A 25313-nucleotide genomic window follows, 5' to 3' on the forward strand; every position below is an offset into this window, starting at 1 on the left:
AAAAACTACCTAAAATAACTGTTGTACCATTAGCCTTAACCAAACAGGGATGGAGCAGGGACGAAGGGTCGTTAGTTCGGGGAGATTCTTCTGCAGTAGTACTGTATGTAAAACAGGAACTTATCGTCAGTAGGTACCTACAGGGGGCGCAGCCGTAAAATTCGTCAGCCAATGTTATTTCTATCGTGCTATGCGAAGCTTTGCGGCACCTGAACCGGCCTGAGCCGCAAGGCGACCTGGGTGCCCTACAAGCCTTACGGGCCCTGTCCTTGCTCAGTAGCGTCCTAGCTTCAGTGTCTCTGATGTCGGATAGCTATGTAAGCTCTTGGGTGCTAGGGTCTAGCTTTGAAAGAATCGCCACGATGTCTGGGCTCAGTTTGTCGAGTAGTCTCTATCAAAATATCCATGGAAGCGCACGTGGAATTCCATCCTATTATAAGTACTAATAGGTTGAGGCTCATTTTTCAAATCTTCCCGGAGACTCCAGAAGCTCAGCTTCACCTCGCGTGTTCGCGCAGCGTACATGGTCTGAGACGAGGATGAATGTCAGATATATCTAGCCAGTTACCAACTCACCATCATAACATGCGTACCTATGTATATAAGATAATATAGAGATTGAAATTCCAATCTTAACTGCATCTTACAATGCATATCTTCGCGATCCTCCTATTGGATCCGGCTACGAGAAATTATTTGGTTTCCTAGTCGACCTTCAGGCTACACTGCGTTGAAGATTGCATCTCGTGTTTGCTGACGCTATTTAACACTGTCTCTGAATATTTTTAGCCCCTCGCGTCGCTCGCTAAGACATGCCCGACATTTCGAGTTCGCAGATTGAGGACGCTTGGGGAGACCCCACGTGCCACAGCTCTAGCCATGGTATCTCGACTGTTGGTAACATCACTCGTGCAGCTTGTGACACACGATGACGATGCGGGGACAACGACGGGCCGTCCGGCTCCATAATAGCCACCCCGGGACCGAACGGAAAACGTGCCGACCGACGCCTACAACTCCTATTGTAATTTCAATCCACAATTTGCCCTCGCCATCCTCGCCCGCCGTGCTATTCGTCCTTCTGACGGGGCGCAGATAGTCGAGGTCATCAACTACCGCGAGGTTTATACCCCTTTTAAGACTCTGCTAACATGATAGTATGTATATATGTGTGTGCGTGTGTGGGTCTTGATTATTGGTGCTGTATGGAAGATGATTGCGTTCATCCTTCACTCTTTAGACGCCCGGGATCAGCAGAGTGTTGGCTACGCGACGGCCTGCAAGCTTCTATTCTTGCCAACGCCCCTTAGCTTAATGCATCCAGTATATGACCTTTTCTCAAATAGCCTGGTTCTTCCTTCCAGATCAGAGGATCGGCGGGATCAGACATGAGTTCACCACCAAATACTTCGTCTGGGCTCATGTTTTCACCTTCCTCGTCCAAGTTGTCTATGTAATGGCTTCTCCGAGTACAAGGCCGAATATTGTCAAGGTTGGTCTCGATATTAGTACTTAGTTGGAATGGGCCTGCAACAACTCTCCATCATACTATCTCTGAGCCTTATGGTTATCTTCAACCGGCGCGCGAAGGCGAGCCCACCTGAAGAGAATGTAAGAAACGAAGAGAAGAGGCTAAGTTGTCAACCACTTCCGATTGTCGTCTATGTCGTTCTAGCCTTCAGCGCGGTAAGTATACCAGATAACCCATCCTTGTTCTTTGTAAATCCTAGGTTTGAAATATGTACCATGTTGCGGAATTCGCATGTGAGATCACGTCCTCAAATCTCAGAGATTCCATTCCACGAGTATTCTTACAACCTTCTTGACCGCCTCCCTATGATGCTAACTCTTTTGATCCTCGTTATCTAGGACAGACTCTCGTGGGACCCGTCAACGAGCTTCCTTGGAAGTCTAGAGAGGAAAAGAAGAAGGAAAGCCAAGGACGAAAGGTGGCTAAGAAACAAGCAAAGTTTGAGAAAAGAGGCCGAGAAGCAGCCAAGATGCAAGACTTACGCGTCACATCGAGAAAGCTGTCGAGCTAAACAGATATCACGATAATAGAGATGATATAGATGATAGACAGCTTGGCCAGCTAATGTAACTCAATGATAAACGCCAATTAGCAAACAAATTACAATGAAGATGGGAAAGTTCAAGATTTACCTGAGGTATTGCGTTTCACATGAGAACAAAAATCCCTTCACTTCATTCTCACGGTAAATCTGGGGAAACCTTTTCTATAATTGTCATAATCATGAGTTCTTGTGATGTTTGAGTTTAGCAGCTAGGAACGAACAAGGAGTGTTGAAAAAGGGGCTAGAAAACTGGGCCTGGAGATAGCCTCTAGATCTATAGTTCATCACCCTAGGCTATAGCCATGGTACAAATTCGGACCGATACTTTACATAAGGCTTATCGTCAACAGAGTATTATCATATTGTGATCGTTGGTGACAAGTATCATTTCCATGTTTTTGTTCTATAATGAAAAGATAAAAACATAACATAAACTTGAATCATCTGTCTGTGGTGGTGTTACATAGATGTTGTAGTATATAAATAGTAATATGGGACTTCTAGTCAGGTCCTAGTCCATTTCCTTACGTAAATAATCCATATATTCGAGATGTCTCCGTAATTGGATGAAGATCTCTCTGCTATGAAGCTCGCGATTGAAAAATCTTTGCCGTAAAATGCCTCATGATTTTCATCAGCTTCATCGCACGAAAATGTAGCCGAAGACGCTGGAGCTACTATCTGGGTGGACGATATACTCTCCTTAATCTAGCAAAGACACTCGAACTTATTTCGTATCTAACTTGTTTATGCAACACAATCGGAAAGGACATATGTAACCCCCACGGATAGCCTAAAGGAAAATGACCCCTGGGTCCCTAGCTATTTCCCCATAATCAGCTAGAAGCATGCTACACTCGATCTAAGGCGAATAGGGCACGTGAAAATGGTGCCCAGAAACCGACATCACAGTAAGCGGCAATCGGTTGATGACTACATGGCAATCAAGACGACAAGGGGCAAACCTGCACCTAGTCGAATTAGAGTTATTCCAATGCTTCCAGAATATCCGTCTGACATAGAAAAGGCTCCGGTTTATAAGCCTTACGGCATACTAGTTGGCTAGTTCGGTGGACTTACCTGGGTTATAATCCTACCTTAGCTAGTTGCTAGTCCTATAGATCTCAATGAGCCTCACACAAAGCCGGACCCAATCCCCACCCTACTCGGCAGACGCTAGTTCTAGCTGCCGCTCGAACCAAACACGGACCGAGTTTGGGAGTCGTTGTGGCGAACTTTTCACATGTATTCTTGAGAAAGCTGTATCTGTATCCCTCACCTGCGCTGCTTACTCTGGCCCGGGGCTGCGGGAGGAGATAAATGTTTTGTCTGGCAAGCGACGGGCGCGAGGTGAACGAAATATGGGAAAGAGTCCGGGGGAGCACAGAGATTTCATAGGACGGCCTTTGATAATCATGACTAAATGGACATTTATCGCGTTACGGATTGTGGCGAAGCTAGAGGCCCGTTACGGAAGGAGGGAAACGAACATAGCCCAAAGCGTGGGCAGTGATTGGTAACGCGCACCCTCGAATAGCCAGTTCAGGGAAAGTCGAAGTCGCCTTATGTCACGCCAGGTCACATTCTCGGGATAAAAATAATAGACGGAGATAGGGCAGCAATGTGGCTGGTCCGGTGTATTTGGTGATATGGTCACCAATGCTATCTGAAAAAGCAAAGCAAAACTAGCTAGAGATGGTGAAAGAATGCCAGAGATTCATGCAATATTGCTTTATAATAGCAACCCATCTGTGTCGTGTTCCCTGCCACAAAGGTCGATCATTTCCCAGCAAATGAACAATGTAGTGCACCAAAGCCTTTGCGATAATCGGCGTCCAGACTGGGAAGCCTGATTTTGCTGTTACGAGTTAGCAGTCTGAGCATGCTATGAGTTATTCATCATGTAACATAGGAATTACCTACAATTCATACCAGCTAGCACGATCCAGACTTCAGTTTCCACAGCGTTCGTTAGGTTGATGGCCAAGCACCGATCTAGGGGGTGTTAACTTGAGCACCATCATTGGCCTCATTGTCGGCGATGATGCCATCGGGGGCAACATGATCATCGGCGACGGGATCATCAGCGACGGCTTGGTCATTGGTCGCAGCGTTGACATTGTCCTGTGAATCAACTGTAGTGGTCTTGTCATCAGACTGGGACTCCAAAGCGACCATCTTCTGAGAGTCCTTGCGGGTGGCACGGCTGTGCGTAGGTCGCGACTCCTTATCGGCGTCAACCTTGGCCTGAGACTTCTTGGCACCACGACGCTGAGGCATAGGCTTGACAGTCTTACGCTCCTCTCCATCAGAGGCGTCGGCAGTGGCAGCCTTGGCAGGTCCCTTGGCAGGTCCCTTATTGCCTTTGGTAACCTTCTGTGCGACTCGTGGCTTCTTGGCCTTGGGGGTTTTGACGGAGGGTTCATCAGCAGTGGGGGCCACACGCTTCTTTCCCCGGGTCGATGTCTCCTCAGGTTCATTCTCGTCATTGTCCGAGTCTCCCTTCCAATTGGCCGGGATTTCAGCCATGAAAGTGCGACGAAGTCGCTGGAACTGATGTCTGTGAACGAAAATTAGAGACGTTCTATGCATAGTCAAATTGAAATAGAGATAGTGAGGTAAATTTTAGGAAACAATCAAGTTTCGGCGTATAGAATAAACTCACTTAACGGCGACCATCGAATACTTTCCGTCAAACAAGACCTGTGCCTTCTCACCAATGGCCTTCCAGCCGCTGACTCCCAGGTCAGGGTTTTCGTGATGCATAATAAGTAAGAGCATCTTGACGGCTTCCTCGGAAGACCAGGCCTTGGAGGGCTGGCTACCGTTACCGCTGGCTTTGGCAGCGTCGGGAGCGGTTTTGTTAGACATCTCGTTGGCTTGGATGCTGATGGAGAATTTACTGATAAGTAGAACCCTTTCGATCAGCACAAAGTTAGTAGGGCTCAAATCTGGTGGAGAGGATGGGCGTGTCCTAGTTTTGGTGGTCAAGGTGCAGAATGGAAAGTTGAGAAACGTGGGAAGATCAAATGGATATGTCGAGGACTTGGTGGGGAGAAGAAGACAAGAAGTGCAAGAAGTAATGGTAGGAAGATACTAGAACAAACCTACAGTGGCTAGGGAGGGGTCGTTCAACCAGGTCGAGATGCTGGGGTAGGTAAGTTACTTCTGATGTTTTAATCGATGGTAAAAAGGATAGAGGAAAGATAGAGAAGATTGAGTGTTTGGCACTCGGGTTGCATGTATTGTAGATATGGAATCGATGAAAATAAGGAAAGGATAGAGTTTACCTTCTTATAAACCTTGCTTTTGCAAGTTTTTTCCACCGATCTGATCTGACGAAATGAAGATGTTGTTGAAGAAGTTTCGTATGGGGATGTGGAAATGGGTTGAATTTGATGAGAAAGAGATAAGGTGAGAAGAATGCGAGTCAACCAGAAGATATTCAGGGGCCGGGCTAGGGTTACGTATCCGGGGAAGTCACAGGTTGCTTTCACTATTTATCGGATTGTAGGATCTTTAATTGAAGTAAGAGCTAGGGAAGAAGTCAGGCAGTTGCTGTAATCTGTAAGTTATGACTCGGTACGATGTTCCGTACCTGCCACCCGATATCGACGCGGATCTCCCGACTTCGCCCCTATTTCCAATTAGATAGGTAGTCAACTTCTCTAGATATATCGTTGGCTGCACTCGTGTAAAAAATCGTTTATTGATGATATTATCATAACCGATTATTTCCCTCGAAATGCCTAGTCAACCGTAACTCACATGGAAGCTGTTTCCATACAGCAATGTATTCTTGTTCATAAGTGCTGAACCATGGTATATCCTGCCCACAGGAAACCTCATCTACTAGTAGATATAATGATATAATTGCACAGTTGATAAGTTTAATAACACATTTGCCATCACTGACGGTCCAACTTGTTATACCGTAGAAGTTTCAGTACCGTATTAACATATATACGTATATCAGAGAAGATGGTATGCCTATGTATATGCCTAATTGTATATGAACCGGCTTGATACTCCCCTTCTCTGCCTAATCCTATCAACTACACGGTATCAACACCGTATCAAGTAGCCGAATCAGTATTTGTGGTGGCCTAAACGCCGGATGAACATGAAGAGACCACAGACCACAAGACTTCCCTCGTCACCCGCCGAAGAAACTGCCAACTGTAAATAGGAAACAGCGTCAGCTGTATTTATCAAGGTAGCCAATAGAATGAAAGAAGACAACTGTTAGTTAGTGCCGTTATTCTTTGTTCTTTCTTCATTTTACCGGACGGTTGTGCCAGTGAACGAAACTTGGACCACAGTATGAGTCAACGTCTACCCATCTGCACCTGCATGTTTTTGATTTTCAAAAACAGCTTCTACACTTAAACTTTGCTGTCCACGCGCTGTCTTGTTTATCTCTGCATATCCCCTACGTCGATTCTTTCTACCATATTCTTTTTCTCCCACATCACGACCAGACACCTTGGCTACATCAAACGCCAAAACACCAAGATAAAAAATTCGGTGTTTGATACGTGACAACCTAACTACGACACCGCAAGTACCATTGAAACCATAATTGACGACACTTCGTCGTCATCTACTAGAACCGAAACTCGTCAATTCTTCACGTTCTTTTCGGTCGCGCGTGGAATTATCCTTCTATCAAAACCAATCTAGTTATCGACGCCCGTCAGCCAGGTAAAGGTATGTTTATATTTTGTCCCATTTTGCTTAACGCTTCAACGTAGGTAAAATCACGATTCGCTAACGTTGAATCTAACTACCCTTAGATGGCTGCACAACCACCTAAGTTTCTGAGCCCTTATCTCCCCGACGCTGGTTTCCAGTGGATCACCATGCACAAAAAGGCCTTCACCACCTACGAACAGTGCCTGGCCATCTGCGAAGCCATGAGTCAAGCGGGAAGACCCCTTTCGCAGGCCGTCACCGCCGAGTACATCGCCCAGCTCTTTTCCAAGGCATGTACTATGGTCGAGTATTGTGAGGGCATGCAGCCAGCGGAATTCTGGCACATGGTCGGCTCTCATCAACTCTGGACCTACCGCCTTCAAGGACGCGACCTCGCCGACTTCGCGCTTAGAGTCATGGCTGCTCGAGTTACGTTCCGTCATCGCGTCAAGAACTACCACGAGGACTCTAAGGAGATCGGCGACATCCCGCAGCGATACCGCAACCGCGACCACAGCATCGCGAACAAGGCAGTGGACGCGTGGATCACGACTGTCATCCAGGAGTATGGATTACGATCCCCAACAAGAATCCTCTACTGTCCTGATGGATTGGCCGAGCCCATTGTCAAGTGGGCCCCTATTGGAGCTCACCAGAGAGCGAAGAAGGCTATCGGTAACAGCAGCCGCGGTTAGGGGAGAGGAAGAAGTGATGGAGATATTCTAGTGTGAAGGACGGATGAGAAGAAGTAACCTTGCCCTTTTGCGCAAGTTACCCTCTACCGTTTCTAAACAGAATAGTGCTACATACCTGCCTGTCAAGGCAATGGTTCAGGTTCAGCAAATGTTTGGTACAGGGATTATTGACGAGAAATCACATGGTCATGATGAGGATCGAATGTGGCTATTGCATTTGCACAAAAGAATCCCGGCTCGATAAGGCATAGTACAAATGAATTCGATGCTCTACCCTACGACTTTTTACCTTAAGAATCATGCAACAATATGATGATGATGAATTCGTTTACATTCGAAGGACCTATAGTATGGTACATATCTCTTTGGTTGGCATAAGACTACAGTCTCCACAAAACCGGTAACTGTACATCGGCGATAGCGCAGGCCCTTAAAGCCTGTGAGCGTTGAGGCTCTCACAGTGATCTTCGGAGGCGTCAAACCAACTAGAAGTAAGATTTTGTGGAACTCAGGGGTTGCTGGAAGTACAGTTACTAATCGTGGTGGAGCTGTAGTCTTATGCCAACCAAAGAGATAGTAAGTATATACATAACCATTTACCAAAGATGCCTAGGGCATTTATAATACCCCCAACAAAGAGCAGGAGTATTATTGCTTCATATCATGTAATTAGGGAATTATCTTCTACGTCTTGCCTTCAGTGCTACCCGAGCTAATCGGCAGCGGTAGTAGCTAACTGAGGTTTGAGAGACCCTCAAGTACATCACCTTAGTTATTAGCGCCCAAGGACCATCCTTATCCACACGCAATATGTGGTAGTGTAAAACCCCGACTCAAACTCTTGGTTGAGTGCTCACGGGGGGATTTGGGCCTACTCTACTTTGCAACAGCAGTTCCATACGCTATCCCTACAGGGAAGCCAGCAACTCGACACTCACTGAAAGGAAAAGTATAGCGGAAGGCCTCCCCAGAAAAATTCGGCTTGACATCCGACAAGGGCCAAAATTTCGCCAAACTTCAGGAGTTGATTCCTAACTTTTAACCTTATACTAATCTTCTACTATTTTAATCCTTGGGTACCATACCCAACTTGAGGTTAATGAATTCTTATCAAACCCCTCTCTGCATTATGTAATTACTGACGACTGCTATTTAAAAGGTTGTCCAGTACGATAGACACTTTGTGGTTGCCTGGGTGATTCTGCCACCCGATTTCGACACACGAACACTGTCTAAAAGTTACGTCCGTCTTCCTTCCCATACCTCCTTCCTACTCTTGTCCATTTACTCAAGCTTACTTAACACTGTGGAACTTTTAAAATGTGACTATACCTCGTGGTGTCACTCGTACATTTCCAATTCTCAACATTGAAAATCCCACTCCTACATTTCATTTCTCTACAATTCGCTCTTCCATTTTCCATTGACCTCTCTATTATCTCCCAATCTCCCGTAATCATCTGGTCATATCAACACACCTCATAAAACACGCTTGCAAAAGCAATGGTCCCAAAAGATATTCTAAGCACAGAATAATTGCCTTCCGTCACCCTGTCATTAATTCAGACGCCAAACCATCTTGGCCTACTACGAATCCGCCATCATGCCTAGGTTCGTCGACTTTGACCCTATTTTATTAAACATTCGCATTTCAGGGACTTGCAGCTTACTATCTCATAATCAGACGCAAGCATGGAGAGCCTCTTCTAATCCAGTTTCTCCCAGAGGAGGGATTCCACTGGTACTCCAAGTACGACAAACCCTTCGTGACTAGCCAACAAGTCCGCAACATTACCAAATCAATGAAAAAGGCTGGAAGGCGACTGGATAGAGATGTTACGGCAGAGTACTTGACGAATATATTTTTTGTTGCGCGCCAGTTAATAGGAAGATGCGGGAAGCTCCAACCGAGTGAGTTTTGGGCCGAGGTGGGCTCACACCTCGTCTGGGCTCGCTCGGTAAGTGGCACCGAACTCCACGACTTTAGCAACAGAATTCTTTCCGCTCGAAACAGCTTCAATGAAAGTGTGCAGTTCTATCGTGAGCGCAACTACAAACCAGAGGATATTCCCGATAAGTACAGGACCAAAGTTGACGATGAGTTACACCGAGCGATGGATGAATGGGTTTCTTCACTACATGGAACGTACGGCCGGTATTCAGAGATAAAACAGCTTTACTATCCTCAGTGGTTAGTAGATTCTGACAACGAAGGCAGTGCTGAAGCGACGATGGCAAGGTTCAAGGAACGAGTCGACGAGTCGAGACGACAAAGAGGTCCTGAGGGTCATGGCCAGCAGGAGACTGATATTGAGGGGGTTGATACTGATGACGACGATATGGAGATGGAAGGCTGCGAGGAATATGGAGAGGAGGACGTTCAGGATGGCTATGGTGGTAGTCATGACGGCAGCAACGGTGATTTCGAAGGGATGAACTACGAAATTCGTGATGGACAGGGAGAAAGCGATGGAAATGAAGACGTCGAGATGATGGATGCCACAGACGATGGCCAGCCTGGGATCTCTACTAGACTCCCATTTCGTCCTCGTTAACCAGATGGCAGGACGTGACAATTATTTCACCTGCCAAAGGATACAATGCTTCATTAATAAGACTCTCTCCTCTAAGAAATTTTGAATGCGAACAAATTATAGGATACCGATATGCCAAAGTGATGCTGTAACACGTACTGCAATAATTCTATAATTACTAATTACATGCAAATAGATAGGTATCTATGAATCATTTGTCACAGATGGACAGATATTAGTTCTAGAATTGTATTTAAACTCGCTCAAGATGACATGTCGGCGAAAGCGACCAAAATGGATGTGTCAGAAGCTTCCTCCATGAGAGCTGGTAGCCAGAGGTATCGGGAGTCGGCCTGTACGAGGCCGCCCTGTTGGCAGCTAGCCTTTAGCTATAGACAAAGGAAGGTTTATGTATGTATACCGCGTTCCCTGGAAGGGGTTAGTTAGAGCTCTTCGCGCAACAACGTCGTTCTTCCCTAGCCTCTTAGTTCCGCCTCGTGACAGGATGAATCAATCCAGGGCAGATCTTGAAAATTTGTCTGGACAACAAATTCAGTAGTGATTAAAGGCGAAAAATAAAGATGGCAGGTACATAGCTAATCAGACTCGTATATGGTGTTGCGATCAGGATAAAATGAACCTCGTGGCTAAATTATCTTGGAACGAAAGAAGGTATATAGATAATTATTTGCCTAGCTTTTCCTAGCAGAGAAGTGTTACCTTAGGATCCTTATGACTCAATGGCGTTAGAAGCGCTTCCAAACTCACGCCTCCTCCCCCGGAGACGTGTAGGCTACGAGTTCGATTTCGACTGGTGGCACTTCTCAGCAACAAGACTCTCCTGATACCCTGACTCAAACCCGGGTGGTCAATGCGGCAGATTCAATTTACTTGGATATTACTTCCAAGTCCAATCCTTACGTAGTCTAGTCACAGTATGCCTACCTCGTTGGTGGGATGTATCTGGGGCGAGGAAGACTTGGAAAGGTGGCTTGGCTCATTAGGCGTACAGGAACTCCCATGACCTTAGTTCAATAAACAGGATGAGTACTCTTTTTTTTCCCCTTCAATCGATATCAGATTGATTAAGTGAATACTAATGATCTAAAAACATTACTCCCGGTAGAGTATTGATACATTTTTTACTGTAATTGTTCTATCATATAACATGCCTTATTAACTATATGGTAAGCTGAAATGTTTCATAGTACCTACCTAGTGAAAAACAGCCGGGTGGATGTACATATTATAGAAATATAGAATTCTATGCTCCCCGGCTACTTACGCGTCGTATCCTTGAGCTCTGCGGCGCGTGCTAGGCAGTAATATCCACTAAATATGGAGGTCATACATACGTTGGAAGGCGTTAGGTACTTAGCTAGGTAGGTCAATAAAATTCCTAGTTCTACCGCGGACCGAGCTTTTTCACCATTGATGCCTTGAGATACCTGTTTCTATAATCGAAATATGCCTAACCAGCTTACATCAAAAGTCACTTGCTCACTTTAAAGGGCTATCTTTCAACTACATGTCTCATTAATAACACCCAGAAGATAATAGAAGTTCATTCGGAATGTCTGAATTGAAGCAAGTTATCGATACTAACTAACACTTAATTATATATAACTATCATTTTCTACTAATTCAAGGGGCAATCTCTTATGTTTGCAAGCGTCACGTCACATTTGTTACAATTACCCACACAATATTAGATGGAAAGCTGGCTCACACATTAAGCATAAACTTTTTATCATAGGTACTCATTTCTATCTCTTCTTGTAATAAACAGCAGTTGCCTGCTGTTGCTTTAACTGCACGTCCCGTAGCCCTGCTGACATCCCGTACCGCAATAGGCGCTGCCCGTCCCACAATATCCGTACTGAGAGCAACACATCCCAGTCCCGCACGTAAACCCCTGTCCCGCTCCGCAGAGACCGTTAGCCGACGTGGGGAGGGACGTGATCGAGCTCGAATTAGTGGACTTGGAAGACGAAGACGAAGACGAAGAAGGTGAAGTTGACGTTGAAGTTGAACTCGGAGTGGAGGAAGTGGGGCCGGTCGATCCCGAAGACTACTAAAAATAAGTCCGGCTTATGTCAGCATGCTATTTCCCCTTTAAGATTGCCAAGCCATCGTACGTAAGCAGTCCAGAGATCGTAAAGCCAAGAAACTTGAAAAGGGGGAATAAAAGAGGGGGGGTGGAGAGAAGGAAAAAGGAAAAGCTAAGTAGAAAATTCAACAAAAAGGGAGGATGAACGAAAAAAAGAAAAAAAAAAGAAAAGCACTCACGACGCAAGATAGCTTCGTATTAGTCGACGAGGTATTCAGGTCCTTCTTCATATTTTGGTAGAAGTTGAGGCCGCCGACCACGTTAGCCGCGGCGTACGTGGCCTCCCAGACGCTGACGCCGCCGAAGTTGGTGCGGCAGTAGTACGCGTCGACGAGGTTCTGCGCCTGCGCCGGCGAGACGAGGGACGCGGCGCTGGCGGCGCCGCTCGAACCCGGCAGCCCGATGAAGAGGCGCGCGTTCTTGCTCGGCGTGCTCGAGAGCCAGGTCACCCACTGGTCGAACGTGAAACCGCTAGTGTTGAACGAGCCGCCCGACTTGTAGTTCGGGTTCGCGCTGACCCAGGCCGCCGCGCTGCACTGCGGCGTGTTGTAGTACTGGATGAACAGCATGTCGAAGGTTCCCTTCAGCAGCACGCCCTGCAGGTTCGCGTCTGGTACGATGCATTGCGGCGACGCCGTCAGGTAGTAAGTTCCTGAGACTGTTGCGAAGTTGGTCTTCAGCTGTGTTGCCAGCGCCGTGTATCCGGCCCAGTTGTCTGTCGGCTGGTGCTCGATGTCAAGGTCGAATCCATCGATGGTGAATCCGACGCCGTTGTAGTCGAAGGGGCGCGGCTTGCCGGCGTTGACCCAGGCCGTGGTGCGCGGGCCGAAAAGGCCCCACAAAAGGTTCGCAAAGGCAGTACCGTCAGTGGCACCCGTGAGCTGGTACTGGGTTGTAGCGCCACCAAGGGAGAGCAGGATTTTCTTCGAGGGGTAGGATTTTCGGCATGTATTTAGGGCCTGTTGAAGGGCAGGGCATTGGTAGAGGTGGTTGTTGGCCGTAGTGTTCACACCGTTGTAGCCCGGGCCCGGGTACACAATGCCGCCGCATTGGTTGCCGAAGTTGATGCCCGGGAAGCCGTTGGCTTGAGCGGGGAAGAGGTACACGAAAGAAAGCACGATAATATCGATATTGGAGTCCGCGCAGTAGGTGGTTAGCGCAGCTTGACTAGGCCCTTGACCCTGTTCGAGATAAACATGTTAGTGCGTAGGCCTACTAACAAAAGCAGGAATGTGAAAGGGAAAAGGTGATAGGTAAAGGGTTGAATCCTCACATAATAAACCACGACGTTTTTCTTCGACGAGGAACTGAATGCGCCGTTCACGATAGACGTCAGGCTAGACACCATTGCTATGAGGAATGCGAACCGAACCATTGTGACGGGAAGTGTGTGTTTGGAAAAGAAGGGAAAAACAGGGACAAGGAATGTAGAACCACCCAGCGGTTTTCAGCGAGGAGGTTTGTGATTGTCAGTGTCCGTCAATGATTATTCAAGTAGAATAATCAGACGAGCTTCGTTGACGTTGTCATGTAGGTAGTTGTTTTATTAAATACTCAGGTAGTTGCCAAAAAAGGTGAAAATGTGTGTCCACCGCCTACACTCTTCCGGACCAGTGAGCGGAATCTTATGTCGATTGAATCATGACTGATGACTGGACCACCTACATTGTAAATATTTGCAAATATCAAGGCAGGTGCTTATAGGGCTCCACCCATTCTCGCGGCCAGCTGGAATGCGAACGCGAACGCGACTCAGGTATCCCCATGGGGGTGGCAAATCCTCCAATTTGTCTAGATAACCTTCTAGTATCTAGCAATCTACTTAATGACTCGTTTAAGAATATTCATCGCTCAGTACCACCATGTGATCTCTTTAGGGCTGAACATCGTCGGGCTTTCCCCATCTCGATGTTTCGTCTCCGCCTGCCCATTCCTTCTCTACATAGCCCAGCAGCTTCTTCACTTCTGCTACCTTGGCCGAATCACCGGTGTTCTTTCCTATGTTATCACTGATTTTGATAGCGGAGTTTCCTGCCGCAGAACTCAGCTTGATGACGATATTCAGCGGTACTGATTTCTTCCCGGTGGTGATTTGAGTGAAGTCGTTAGTCAGGTAGGTGCCAACGCCAAAAGTCGGTTGGAAGCCATGCTCCTCAGATACACGCTTGTACTCGATACATTTATCGATATCTAGTGAGTCGGAAAAAACGATGGTCTTCTTCCCCTCTATCCCATTCTTATCGTAGAACTCGCGCATCAATTTAACAAAAGTGGCCGGGTCGCCCGAATCTTGGCGCACGCCGCTAAAGACTTCGGCATAGGATTGTGATGAAGTCGTAGGGTGGGTACCATCTTCCGAGACCGGCAGATTTGGTGTATCCGGAAGATATCTGACAGGTTTACTAAACGATCTCAAAAACTCTGGCGTGCCAAACGTGTCTGTTAATGCGATCCCTAATACGCCCTCGCCGAAACAGCCAATCCATCGTCGTAGTGCTTCTTCCGTTGCTCCTAAGTAGTCGTTCGTGATGGCTGCGACGCCCATGAACCACTCGTGAGCAACAGTTCCAACAGGTGCAAGATTGAATCGCATAGCTAGATGAACGTTACTGGTGCCGGAGAGTTTACCAGGCAAGCCGCGCTTTTCGGCTTCCTTGCCGGCCTTCACCAAGCCCCTGAATACCAATGCCTGTGTGTGATAATCTCGTCGTCTACGGGTTCCGAATTCGGAGAATATACATCCTGCCTCGAGAAGTCGCATGCCTTTGCCGTATGCCTTATCCTCTTGCCCGTCATAGTTCCAGTCCTTGTCCATGAACTTGAAGTAGGCCTCGGACGTCAAGGCGAGAAGCGGGATCTCATAGAGGATAGTGTCTACCCACTTGCCGCGGACCTCGATGTGGATGTCGCCCAGTTCATCTTCCGCTCCGGTGTCTGCCCCTATAGGGTAGAAACTTGGGATCAATTGCTCACGTGGCTTGAGCCGGAACTCTTTTAAAAAGTTCAAATAGGGGGTTGATAGATACTTGCAATGCGATTGCAAGAATCGGAGTTCATCGTCAGATAATGAAATATTGCCGAGCTCTATGAATGTGATCAATATTCAAGCGCCTTTGACTAAGTACATGATAGAGCCACCCACTGCTGATCTGCTCACAGAGCCAGGAGAAAGCTTTGCGCGACAGCTTTTTCTCGGGAGTACGGTTGGTAAATGCGTATGAAACAGATACATCGGGATAGTGTTTGAAGACGGCACATTGCATCGTCAACTTGTACAAGTCGGTATCGAGAAAGGATATTACACCTTCCGGAAAAGGCGTCGACCAGTCAAAATGATCCATCTTGGTTGTGGTCGTAGTGAGACTATAATACAGGAGGAATGGAAGAAGCTTCTCTCTAAGGAAATAAGCAGACGGGAATCGACTTTTATAAAGAGTCGATCATAAGATCCTTAGATAATCATGGATAGCCGAGGGGACGGACATATAAGTATAAATCGATATTTTGAGTGTCCTTATTCTTCTAACCCGATTTCGTATGGTTTTCCGTGTAGTTTGTTCATCCAGTTGCCAGGAACATTGAAAGGTTCCCAGGTTTTGCCCTAGACCAAGGTCCAAGACACGGAAAGATATAGAAAATGGCTCAATTCATTGGCTAGCCCTGTATGTCTTAGACTAGGTATCTAGGTAGTTTGAAGATATGCGACGCGTCAGTTGCAGGATGCGTCATGTCGTCCCCACATTGAAAGCCTTCAAGGTTCCGATTTCTGCTCTTTTCCGTGATGTGATGAGAAATCGTAGAATAAAAAGTGAGTGTTAAGGTGGGGGTGGAGTGTTTTGCGGACCTGTCCGATTTGATCGATCACTCACATGTTTTGAGGCTTGCTCTAAAGTGGCTTGTGTTAGGTACTGCTGGTTGAAATCTGATAAGGGACCGTGGCTTGAAGTTATTCCGGAACTGTCCGCGTTGACAGGTACTTAGATACTTGATGTGCAGGGATATTTAATTACCTAATGAAATACGGATATAAACGGAATATCGGAAAAAGTAAAATCCAATCCCTGCTCTCGAAAACGTCCGAGCTTTCCAAAATCGTGGCCTCAATTGAACCCCGGATTTTATTTGGAGACAGCTCCTAAATATTGACCACGCCAATAATCCACACGCGACTTTCCATTCTTCCATCTACATTCCCTTTCTACATCCTGATCAACCACAGAGAGGGAGATTTTGTCGTTTCGCTTTTGTCTATACTTTGACCGTCACCTAATTTTCGCAATGGTATGTTCATAAACGCCGGGTCGCAATGCAATTCCTCAAAAGGGGTGAATCAGCAAGTCTTAGATGGTGACTGCTGCGCTGCATGGAATTGGCATTGACGGCCTACTCAATCTTTGCCAGAACTCGCGCTGACATCTACGATGATTTTAGTCTTCTCCTCGAGCTGCTTCTCCCGCCAACTCGCCGGCCGCTACTGGTGCCAGCACCGGCCGACCTTCATCCCCTGCACCCCCTGGAGGCGCACGAACTGCCATCCGACGAAGAGCTGCTGCCGACCAGAAAGAGAAGATCGCAAATGCGCGGCCGAGTAGTACCCGTGCCGCGGGTGCGGGTGGTAGCAGCAGCACGATGCTGAGTACGTGAAAAAGGCAGATGTGTATTGGGTCGTAACGCGATGCTAATTCGATTTAGGACTCTACACCGACGAATCTCCTGGTCTGAAGGTCGACCCCGTTGTTGTTCTTGTTCTCTCACTAGTCTTCATCTTCAGTGTTGTCGCTTTGCACGGTATGCAACATGTTTCTTTCCATGAGGAGCACAAATATTAATAAGTTACATAGTTATTGCAAAGATCACTCGACGATTCTCAAGCTAAAATGGTGATGGCGATGGCGGATGATGGACGGTGGTTGAATATATTAATATGGATGCTGTGTGATCGTCGAATAGGGCGCGGCACCGAATAGCTGCGACTTTCGACTGGACATGGAGCAGGCAATCGATGGAAACAGATGAATCCGAACGTCAGCAACGATGTTAACCCAACTTTACCTACCAGTCCAGAATCATGACACAGTTTCTGGCGAGCTGGCCTTTGTACTATATCAAAACTTGGCAGGCTCACGCAAAAGATTTCCTTTGCCTCTACCGAAATGACATTAGACAAGCGATCTATGCAATTTTGAGATTTTCAGAAACAAGTATTGCCTTCTAACAAATATGGTCTTATTTTGAGCTATTCCCGTGAAAATTGTTTATCTTGCTCATAATTTTTCCCTACTAATACGTCAATTTTGCACAACATAGGGGAATAGAGACAACGATGTAAAGATGGAGAATATAAAGAGCTGGATGGTTATACGCCAATTGGCTAATTTAGGATTATCAAGCTCGTGGTACGGCGCAGCATACAAATATAACAGGTTTCAATTTTCCAATGTCATACTCTCTTCCAACCATTTCACATGACATTTCTTACAGGTCAAATTTCTGGCCAACCAACTTCTCACTAAGCTCCCACAGCTTACGCGCACTCTCCGGATCAGTCGCATGCTCAAGCGCGGTATAGACCTGACAATCTTGAATAAACGACCCAGACTTATCATCAAACTCCGGGTCCAGCGCCGCGGCTAGCAGAGACGATGCCCCTTCCGTCAGCGTCTTCAGGTCGTCGGCTATGGCGCCGAATAAGCGGCCCGTGTTCTTCATCGTAGCGACGTCGAGCTGAGGCCACATGTTGTCTTCTACATGCGTGGCTAGACCCGTGCCGTAGATCCCGCCCGGATGCACGGCGTAGGCGCGGATCCCGCGCCCGGCCAGCCGCCGCGCGAGGTCGACGGAGAACAGCACGTTGGCCGTCTTCGACTGCCCGTACGCGCTCCACCCGTCGTAGTCGGCGCCGCCGCTGAAGTTGTAGTCGTCGAAGCGGAAGGCGCTGATGCGGTGCCCCTTGCTCGAGACGTTGACGATGCGCGACCCGGGCCCCGCGGCGAGGATCTTGGGCATGATCAGGTTGGTCAGCAGGAAGTGGCCGAGGTGGTTCGACGAGAGCGTCATCTCGTACCCCTGCTTGTCGAGCGTGTACTCCTTGATGGCCATGACGCCCGCGTTGTTGATCACGGCGTCGATGCGCGGGATCGACGCGTCGTCGTTGATCTGCGCCGCGGCGGCCCGCACGGAGTCGAAGTCCGAGAGCTCGCAGATCACGAAGGTGGTCTTGACGCTGGAGTTCACGCGCGCGATTTCCGCGAGCACGGGCTCGGACTTCGTTTTGCTGCGGCTCACGAGGATTAGGCGCGCGGGCGATTCGCGGGCGAGGCTTATGGCGGCTTGGGCGCCGATACCTTTGGCGCTGGTTCCTGTGATGAGGAATGTGCGCCCCTTGATGCGGTCTGCGAAGGCTTTGGCGACCTCTTCTGAGGGTGTGTGTAAGCCGAAGGGAGACATTGTTGATCTCTAGTGTAAGTGAGTTTTTGTCTGATTTTGATCGAAAATTAGATTGTGATTTGGCTATTTGCTAAGTACAGTGGTTTTTAGTCGTGATCTGATTCCCAGGCTTCACTACCCCTATTTATGTCCCCTTTCTATCGCCATTGGCATCGGCGATAGCAATCATCTCATCGACGTTAGCATCGTCGTTAGGTTTTAGCTTGGATATGATATGGACCAGCGGCATGTCTTTCATCCGACAAAGGACTGAATGAACATAATTCATCTTAACGTACGTTGCGTAGCCAAAGACATTGTCAACCTTCAGCCGGTGTTTGGCGGACTTAAAGCTTCTCACCCGTCCTCAGCCGGTCTTATTTACTTAAACACGCTGGTGTAACTACCCGTACAACACGAAACTCAAGGGAATTTTCTTTATTCTTCCAACAACATGAGAATTAGTCAAGTCCAATCCTGTTGGTCACAACATGAGATTATAGAACCTCATCCCCGTTCGGGGATATGTGGATGGGACTTCGGAGATCCATCGTCGCCTGACACGAAATGTGTATAAGGTTAGCTTGCTTTTCTTATGTTTCTGCCTGCCGCCCCTATAGGATTCCCCAATATAAAAGGCTCTATCGCAGTTGCCTATCGCAAGCAAGGAACAGCCCTGGAGCGACCTCTTGTGTAAGGAGCTTTCCGAGACCTGCTAGAAATTCTAGTTTGGAAGTACCTATGAACAAAAAATGAAAGTGCTTAAGTAATGTTTAGGTAGGTAATCCCATCAAGCGGACGGGTCTTCAACATTGAAGGATGAATCTTATGAAGAATGCTATTAAATCCTATCTTCACGTCCGAATTAACGACCACGTCCAAACTTAACACTATAATAATCGTCTTCGCTATTTCGTATTTATTCTCTCATGACTTGGAACCATTAAACCTGGATACCCTCACTTCATATACCAGTAGTTATATAGTTTCACGAAAATATTCGGACATTCGCTTTGGTACGAAAAACGCCTATTAAAAACGCCTAACTTCGTACAGCCCCAACTGTAGTGAGCATCGCCCACTCCCAATCCCCTTTGCACGACCTTCACAGCCCCACTCTCCTTCGGGTTGCGCATTAAACCAATCGAAGACCCGCAATCAATCTCTATTTTCCTTAAGTATTTCCATGCAGACCCTCGCTATAATGCGAAAAACGGTCGCGAGTGCGATTTACGCCAGAACCAAGAGAGTAACCATGTGAACGTTATGGGTCCTAAACAGTTAGTTCTGGAGAATTGAGGCTACGGAAACACGATATTCGTTATCATTTTAAATCGGCGCCAGCAATAATCAATTGAAAATATCTACGGGTTCGAACAGGAAACGGGACACGAAAGGTACCTACATACTTGCCCACCAATAGATGATAGCCGTATGTGGCAGCCTAGACGTCATCGCTTTGAACGGGGCAAGCTTGTTGGTTACCTGCAAGTAAGGTAGGAAAGGCCCACGCATGTACCTGACATCAGCTGCTGCACCAGGTACTTCATGCAACCACAGCTCCACGACTGCCTCCTACGACCTTGAACCCACATCATTATTGTTCCCTTCGCTCAATAAATTCTAATTGTTGACTTTCACTTATTCATCTTTCTTCTTCAACTTTATTTTCCCTGTGATACTTGACTAAGTCCTCAGTATTCATTCATTACCTACCTACCTAGGTAGTACTTCATGTGATACCCCTCTATCGTCATTCCCCTCTTCATTTTCAACCACTAGCGCCTAGCTTTACAAGTATCTCTTCAGAATCGTCTTCAATAGACTCAACTGTTCTAACTATTTACCTTGACTCTTCTACATTTTTTTCCGCATGTTGTCTTGAAGATAAAGACATAAAACATGTCGATCATCGACGAGAAAAGCGCTCCAAAAGCGGACGAAGCCGCTCAGGCTCGTCGTATTTCTCTCAGCAACGCCCCCGAGGTCGTCATGAATGAGGCTCAGAGTGAAGGACCTATACCCGTGGAGGCCGAGCTAGGAGCAGAAGATGATGTCCCCCCAGCCTATAGCGAATTCCATGATCAGTTCTCCCTTCACCAAACAGGTTTTGACGCTGGTGCTGCTGTTACGGGTAGGTCATGATGCTTGGATTGGTCGATGTTGTTATAGCTAACTGGAGAATTCGATAATAGATGACGGCCGAGTCAACATCAATATCAATCAGACAAGTCGGCATTTAGCCGATTTCATAGCTCCCGCTCTGCGTAATCAGCTGAGAGAGAGCACCGAACCGGCATCAACTCTCCCACCTGCCTATATCCCTCCTAGTTTAGGTGGCCAACCAGGTCAGACTCCACCTCCTCGATTAAACGTGGTTATACAGATCGTGGGATCGAGAGGCGATGTGCAACCATTTGTTGCGCTAGGGCAAGTTTTGAAGAATACGTACGGCCATCGTGTCCGAGTAGCTACGCATACCACCTTCCAGAAATTCGTTGAGGAAAATGGCTTGGAATTCTTCAATATCGGCGGCGACCCTGCCGAGCTTATGGCCTTTATGGTAAAAAATCCAGGATTAATGCCTGGTATGGATGCGCTGAAGAGTGGCGAGATAACTAAGCGAAGAAAGGGAATTGAAGAGATCGTTCTTGGCTGTTGGAGATCTTGCATAGAGACTGGAAATGGCCTCGGCCCGGCCCCACGCTTCGACCGCCGAAGTAAAGTAGATGCCGAACGCGATGAGCTCCCGGCTCCCTTGCCCGAAGAAACGGGTCATAAGCCATTCATCGCTGATGCGATCATCGCGAACCCCCCAAGTTTTGCACATATACACGTAGCTGAGAAGCTGGGGGTACCTCTGCACCTGATGTTCACGTAAGTGTTACCTATAACTTCAGAGTGGAGTCTCTTACTAATATTCGTACCAGTATGCCTTGGTCGCCAACAAGAGCATTTCCGCAGCCACTAGCAAATATTCAATCGTCAAATACGGATCCTGTCACCACAAACTACGTTTCCTATACGCTAGTTGAGATGATGACATGGCAGGGACTTGGAGATGTCATTAACCGGTTTCGCACAAAGATCCTCGATCTTGAGCCACTATCTATACTCTGGGCGCCTGCTGTATTAACCCGCCTTCGGATTCCTTACACATACTGCTGGTAAGTTCATGAACTCTTATATATCGAAGTGGTACAAATCTCATATCTCGCAGGTCTCCGGCTCTCATCCCTAAACCGAATGACTGGGGACAGCATATCGACGTTGCTGGGTTTTATTTCCTCAACCTAGCATCGTCTTATACGCCAGATCCTGAATTAGCTGCATTTCTTGCAGCAGGCCCACCCCCTATCTACATCGGCTTTGGTTCCATTGTTGTGGATGATCCGAACGGCCTTACCAGAACAATATTTGACGCAGTGGCGGAAACCGGAGTGCGGGCTTTAGTCTCAAAGGGATGGGGTGGGTTGGGAGCAGACTCGGTTGGTATACCAGATGGTGTTTTCATGCTCGGCAATGTTCCCCATGACTGGCTATTTCAACACGTCTCCGCTGTTTGTCATCATGGAGGTGCCGGAACCACAGCAGCCGGTATCAATGCTGGTAAACCTACTATCGTCGTCCCGTTCTTCGGAGATCAGCCATTTTGGGGCGCTATGGTTGCGAGAGCCGGGGCAGGACCGGATCCCATTCCGTATAAGAGCCTCACTGCTGCAGGACTAGCCGAAGCTATCCGGGTAGCAACCAAACCAGAGACCCAGGCACGAGCCCGCGAATTAGGAGAGAAAATACGCGAAGAGAATGGCACAGATGTTGGAGCCCAAAGCTTCCACAGACATCTCAACGTTGACAGACTTCGATGCGCACTAGCTCCTAGCCGAGTTGCCGTGTGGCGTCTCCGACGGACCCAGATTTTCCTCAGCGCGTTGGCAGCTGCGACACTGGTTAATGCCGGGTATTTGCGATACTCGGATCTGAAATTGTAAGTCGGTTTGATAGGTCTTGGTTGTGATCATACAACTTTTCTAATTATTCATATTAGGTTCCGTGCAAACGAATACAGTACCGAGGACCACCCGACAGATCCTATCTCAGCTTGTACGTCAGCTTTGATAGGAGACATTGGCACCATTGCCATGTCCGCGGCGGATTTTCCAAGAGAACTTTTCAAAGCGGCAACACCAAAATCAAGGTCTTCAGACAAACTTGGCGATGATTCAACAACAATGTCATCAAGTGAGGCTAATAACAGCACGCCTAGCCTGAAGCCAGAAGGGCCAGCAGACTCAACAACAACATTGGTGAAATCGGAATCGCTTAACGTACATCATAACCCATTAGGTGCGGGGTCCGAGAACAATATTTCAACTACCTCGATCCCTCTCACCCCGACAGGAACAGGGCATTCACGATCACCATCTGGGACAGCGTCTATCTTACGCCGTAACCGTACAGATTCCTCACATAGATCAGGGGCAGCATCGCCTAATCTCCTGAGTAATGAAAACTTCGAGAGCGCAATCGGTGCTGGCAAGAGCATCAACAACATCGTGGCGACTGGGATGAAGTCTCCTATGAATTTTTGTCTAGGACTTGCGAGAGGCTTCAGAAATGCGCCAACTTTATATAACGATGATACCGTTCGTCCCGCAGAGAAAGTAACCGATTTTGCCAGTGGCCTCAAGATTGCTGGAAAGGAATTCGGTTTTGGCATGTTCGACGGGATAACTGGATTAGTGACGCAACCTATTAGAGGCGCAGAGAAAGAAGGTGCGATGGGAGCCTTAAAGGGGTTCAGCAAAGGTATCGGAGGGTTGGTGTTCAAACCTGCGGCTGGTAAGTCACATGGTAATTTATGGCAATACGATTATGAATGCTAATAACCATAACAGCTATTTGGTCCATTCCCGCATACACAATGCAGGGTGTACATGCCGAAATTCGGACGCTATTTGCTCAGAGTGCCCAGAAGTACATCATTGCGTCTCGGATCTCTCAAAGCCAGGATGATTTTGCGAACTCATCGCCTGAGGAGCGGGAGGACATAGAAGTTCGCTGGATTTCCCAGAAAGAAAATATGAAGGATTTTTACTTGTGGAAGCAGAAGGAGAAAGGAAAGGCCCGGGATGAGTCTCCTGCATCATCAAATCACGGCTCGGTCATTACAGAGCAAATTGTCGGCAACGAACCACCAAAAACGGGGTGGTTTAACACAAGGCACCTATCTTACGAGGAAAGGAAGAAACTGCAGGAGCAGAAGAAAGCATGGAAGAAGAAACGAGCGGAAGCGGCGGCGACAGGCGGCACATTCATTGAAGAGCATCCGGCCACTAATAGTACACGTGACGATCATAACTTTGAGGAAGCAATTCTAACTGCGGTACGAGAAACCTCTAGAGGCGATGAGTCCGAAGATGCTCGGGTAGAACAAGCGATTCGATCGAGCGTCAGACTATTACGAAGCAGATCAACGACACTTTCGTCACTTGCCTCGACCATATCTCAGGCCACACAGGATTCTGGATACATATCTATGGTTGATCACAAACACCCATTGCCAAATCATGATATCAAACAACCAGTGGCTGGGCCAGCACTACCACCCCGGATGCCCGAAGACCTGACGAATATTACTGATGAGGAGTATCAAGCCTTAATCGAACAAGCAGTTCAGTTGAGCATAGCTGAGCAGCAAGGAAGCGGGGTTCAGAGACACGATGTCGATAGTAGCGAGGACGAGGATTATAAACGGGCCCTGGAGAGATCGCAAACGGAACGTAGCGCGGGGGGTGAAGACGACCAAGACTATAAGGAAGCCATCCAAGCCTCTGGGGTAGAAGGTAGACGCCCAGACGACGAAGAAGAGCTAAGGAAGGCAATCGAAGCTTCGCAGGCAGAACAGACTCAGGGGGTCACCGATGATGAAGAGCTCCGCCGCGCCATCGAGGAGTCCGAGAAGGCACACAAGGAGCAGTTAGCACGCGCCTCGTCGTTGAGGACGGAGGAGGATATCGTGTTGGAGTACGTCAAGAAGCAGAGCCTGGCGGAGGAAGAATTCCGCAAGACCAGGGGGAAACAAGCAGATACGGCCGACGAAGACGAGGAGCTGAGGCGAGCGCTAGAGGAGAGCATGCGCACGGAAAGCGGGGCTAGGCGTGGTGGGGGTGGCGGCCCGTCATAGTCCTGATGTGTGCGAAAGGGCGTGTAGGGAATGGATAATGGATACGAACACGAGTGATTACGCGAGCATACGATAGGATAATGATACCCTTACTTAATTAGGATTATACAGGCTGAAATAGCAAGTTGATTGCGACAATGGCTACTGCTTTTGGGTCTTGGTGACGTTTATGTGTGCATGTGATTGTGATGGGACTACTAGCTGTATGAATGGGCGTTGGGAAAAGCAATGGAGTTGGAGACCATGATTATATTCTGGTCGGGTAACTTGGTTGGATATTTAGTTGTTGTTATCTCCTTAACATGGAGACTAAGATAAAAGGTGCGTATATCGTGAATTCTAAGTACCTAGGTAGTATGCAGCTGGGAATAAGCAAAGGTCCAAACCCCGGTCTAGAAGACGTGAGATGATGCAACGGGTCCCTGAAGCACGTGGCTATTTCGGGGGGGCTTGCTTTTTCCACGTTTCTCTTGCAGATGAGTTATCATGGCCACTTCATGTCACCACTATCACATTAGCGATGCTGGAGGGAAGGGCCCGTCACACGCGGGGGGTTATAATCTGAGCTTCGTGAATAGGGAATAGAGCCGA

General features: G+C 47.6%; 8 protein-coding genes across 8 annotated transcripts; 4 read left to right on the forward strand and 4 right to left on the reverse strand.

Moving 5' to 3' along the window:
* Positions 1–803: 803 nt before the first annotated feature.
* On the forward strand, positions 804–2168 carry F4807DRAFT_425543 (uncharacterized protein). The gene has a single exon (XM_047997970.1). It carries the CDS (start codon positions 1522–1524, stop codon positions 1867–1869), a length of 348 nt encoding a protein of 115 aa, XP_047854113.1. The 5' UTR covers positions 804–1521; the 3' UTR covers positions 1870–2168.
* Positions 2169–3800: 1632 nt separating this feature from the next.
* On the reverse strand, positions 3801–5551 carry F4807DRAFT_83942 (uncharacterized protein). Its single transcript, XM_048003542.1, has 4 exons — positions 5366–5551; positions 4741–4992; positions 3999–4635; positions 3801–3933 (listed from the first exon to the last, which is right to left on the reverse strand). The coding sequence occupies exons 2-3, from the start codon at positions 4944–4946 to the stop codon at positions 4071–4073; spliced, it is 771 nt and encodes a 256-aa protein (XP_047854114.1). The 5' UTR covers positions 4947–4992; positions 5366–5551; the 3' UTR covers positions 3801–3933; positions 3999–4070.
* Positions 5552–6869: 1318 nt separating this feature from the next.
* On the forward strand, positions 6870–10020 carry F4807DRAFT_467516 (uncharacterized protein; the record flags this gene model as incomplete). The annotated part of the gene is made up of 2 exons (XM_048002492.1): positions 6870–7460; positions 9191–10020. Coding segments are annotated over 2 exons (1421 nt in total), but the record flags the coding sequence as incomplete, so codon positions are not given.
* A 1905-nt stretch (positions 10021–11925) lies between these two features.
* F4807DRAFT_83986 (glycoside hydrolase superfamily) lies at positions 11926–13733 on the reverse strand. Its single transcript, XM_048003544.1, has 3 exons — positions 13383–13733; positions 12289–13290; positions 11926–12073 (listed from the first exon to the last, which is right to left on the reverse strand). The coding sequence occupies exons 1-3, from the start codon at positions 13482–13484 to the stop codon at positions 12071–12073; spliced, it is 1107 nt and encodes a 368-aa protein (XP_047854116.1). The 5' UTR covers positions 13485–13733; the 3' UTR covers positions 11926–12070.
* F4807DRAFT_83985 (nicotinate phosphoribosyltransferase) lies at positions 13734–16004 on the reverse strand. Its single transcript, XM_048003543.1, has 2 exons — positions 15252–16004; positions 13734–15193 (listed from the first exon to the last, which is right to left on the reverse strand). Exons 1-2 carry the CDS (start codon positions 15448–15450, stop codon positions 13983–13985), a joined length of 1410 nt encoding a protein of 469 aa, XP_047854117.1. The 5' UTR covers positions 15451–16004; the 3' UTR covers positions 13734–13982.
* Positions 16005–16219: 215 nt separating this feature from the next.
* Positions 16220–17402, forward strand: F4807DRAFT_425566 (Sec61beta family-domain-containing protein). The gene is made up of 4 exons (XM_047997971.1): positions 16220–16390; positions 16541–16745; positions 16802–16897; positions 16951–17402. Exons 1-4 carry the CDS (start codon positions 16388–16390, stop codon positions 16983–16985), a joined length of 339 nt encoding a protein of 112 aa, XP_047854118.1. The 5' UTR covers positions 16220–16387; the 3' UTR covers positions 16986–17402.
* Positions 17403–17444: 42 nt separating this feature from the next.
* F4807DRAFT_425567 (retinol dehydrogenase 13) lies at positions 17445–18626 on the reverse strand. Its single transcript, XM_047997972.1, has one exon. It carries the CDS (start codon positions 18554–18556, stop codon positions 17585–17587), a length of 972 nt encoding a protein of 323 aa, XP_047854119.1. The 5' UTR covers positions 18557–18626; the 3' UTR covers positions 17445–17584.
* A 1503-nt stretch (positions 18627–20129) lies between these two features.
* On the forward strand, positions 20130–24945 carry F4807DRAFT_425569 (glycosyltransferase family 1 protein). Its single transcript, XM_047997973.1, has 6 exons — positions 20130–20669; positions 20731–21412; positions 21466–21702; positions 21756–22523; positions 22584–23377; positions 23434–24945. The coding sequence occupies exons 1-6, from the start codon at positions 20438–20440 to the stop codon at positions 24720–24722; spliced, it is 4002 nt and encodes a 1333-aa protein (XP_047854120.1). The 5' UTR covers positions 20130–20437; the 3' UTR covers positions 24723–24945.
* Positions 24946–25313: the final 368 nt, after the last annotated feature.

The sequence above is a fragment of the Annulohypoxylon truncatum genome (genome assembly GCF_022578515.1).
Source record: "Annulohypoxylon truncatum strain CBS 140777 unplaced genomic scaffold F4807scaffold_16, whole genome shotgun sequence".
NCBI classification, from domain to species: Eukaryota; Fungi; Ascomycota; class Sordariomycetes; order Xylariales; family Hypoxylaceae; genus Annulohypoxylon; species Annulohypoxylon truncatum.

Excerpts from the sequence above, each read along its gene's own strand:
- F4807DRAFT_425569 (XM_047997973.1), top strand. The coding sequence starts at position 20,438 with ATGTCGATCATCGACGAGAAAAGCGCTCCAAAAGCGGACGAAGCCGCT. Across the intron at positions 20,670-20,730 it reads CGCTGGTGCTGCTGTTACGG|ATGACGGCCGAGTCAACATC; the intron begins GTAGGTCATGAT and ends ATTCGATAATAG. Across the intron at positions 21,413-21,465 it reads CCTCTGCACCTGATGTTCAC|TATGCCTTGGTCGCCAACAA; the intron begins GTAAGTGTTACC and ends TATTCGTACCAG.
- F4807DRAFT_425567 (XM_047997972.1), bottom strand. The coding sequence starts at position 18,556 with ATGTCTCCCTTCGGCTTACACACACCCTCAGAAGAGGTCGCCAAAGCC.
- F4807DRAFT_83986 (XM_048003544.1), bottom strand. The coding sequence starts at position 13,484 with ATGGTTCGGTTCGCATTCCTCATAGCAATGGTGTCTAGCCTGACGTCT. Across the intron at positions 13,291-13,382 it reads AAAACGTCGTGGTTTATTAT|GGTCAAGGGCCTAGTCAAGC; the intron begins GTGAGGATTCAA and ends TATCTCGAACAG.
- F4807DRAFT_83942 (XM_048003542.1), bottom strand. The coding sequence starts at position 4,946 with ATGTCTAACAAAACCGCTCCCGACGCTGCCAAAGCCAGCGGTAACGGT. Across the intron at positions 4,636-4,740 it reads TATTCGATGGTCGCCGTTAA|ACATCAGTTCCAGCGACTTC; the intron begins GTGAGTTTATTC and ends TTTCGTTCACAG.
- F4807DRAFT_425543 (XM_047997970.1), top strand. The coding sequence starts at position 1,522 with ATGGGCCTGCAACAACTCTCCATCATACTATCTCTGAGCCTTATGGTT.
- F4807DRAFT_425566 (XM_047997971.1), top strand. Across the intron at positions 16,746-16,801 it reads TAGCAGCAGCACGATGCTGA|GACTCTACACCGACGAATCT; the intron begins GTACGTGAAAAA and ends AATTCGATTTAG. Across the intron at positions 16,898-16,950 it reads CAGTGTTGTCGCTTTGCACG|TTATTGCAAAGATCACTCGA; the intron begins GTATGCAACATG and ends TAAGTTACATAG.
- F4807DRAFT_83985 (XM_048003543.1), bottom strand. The coding sequence starts at position 15,450 with ATGGATCATTTTGACTGGTCGACGCCTTTTCCGGAAGGTGTAATATCC. Across the intron at positions 15,194-15,251 it reads GCTCTGTGAGCAGATCAGCA|AGCTCGGCAATATTTCATTA; the intron begins GTGGGTGGCTCT and ends TCACATTCATAG.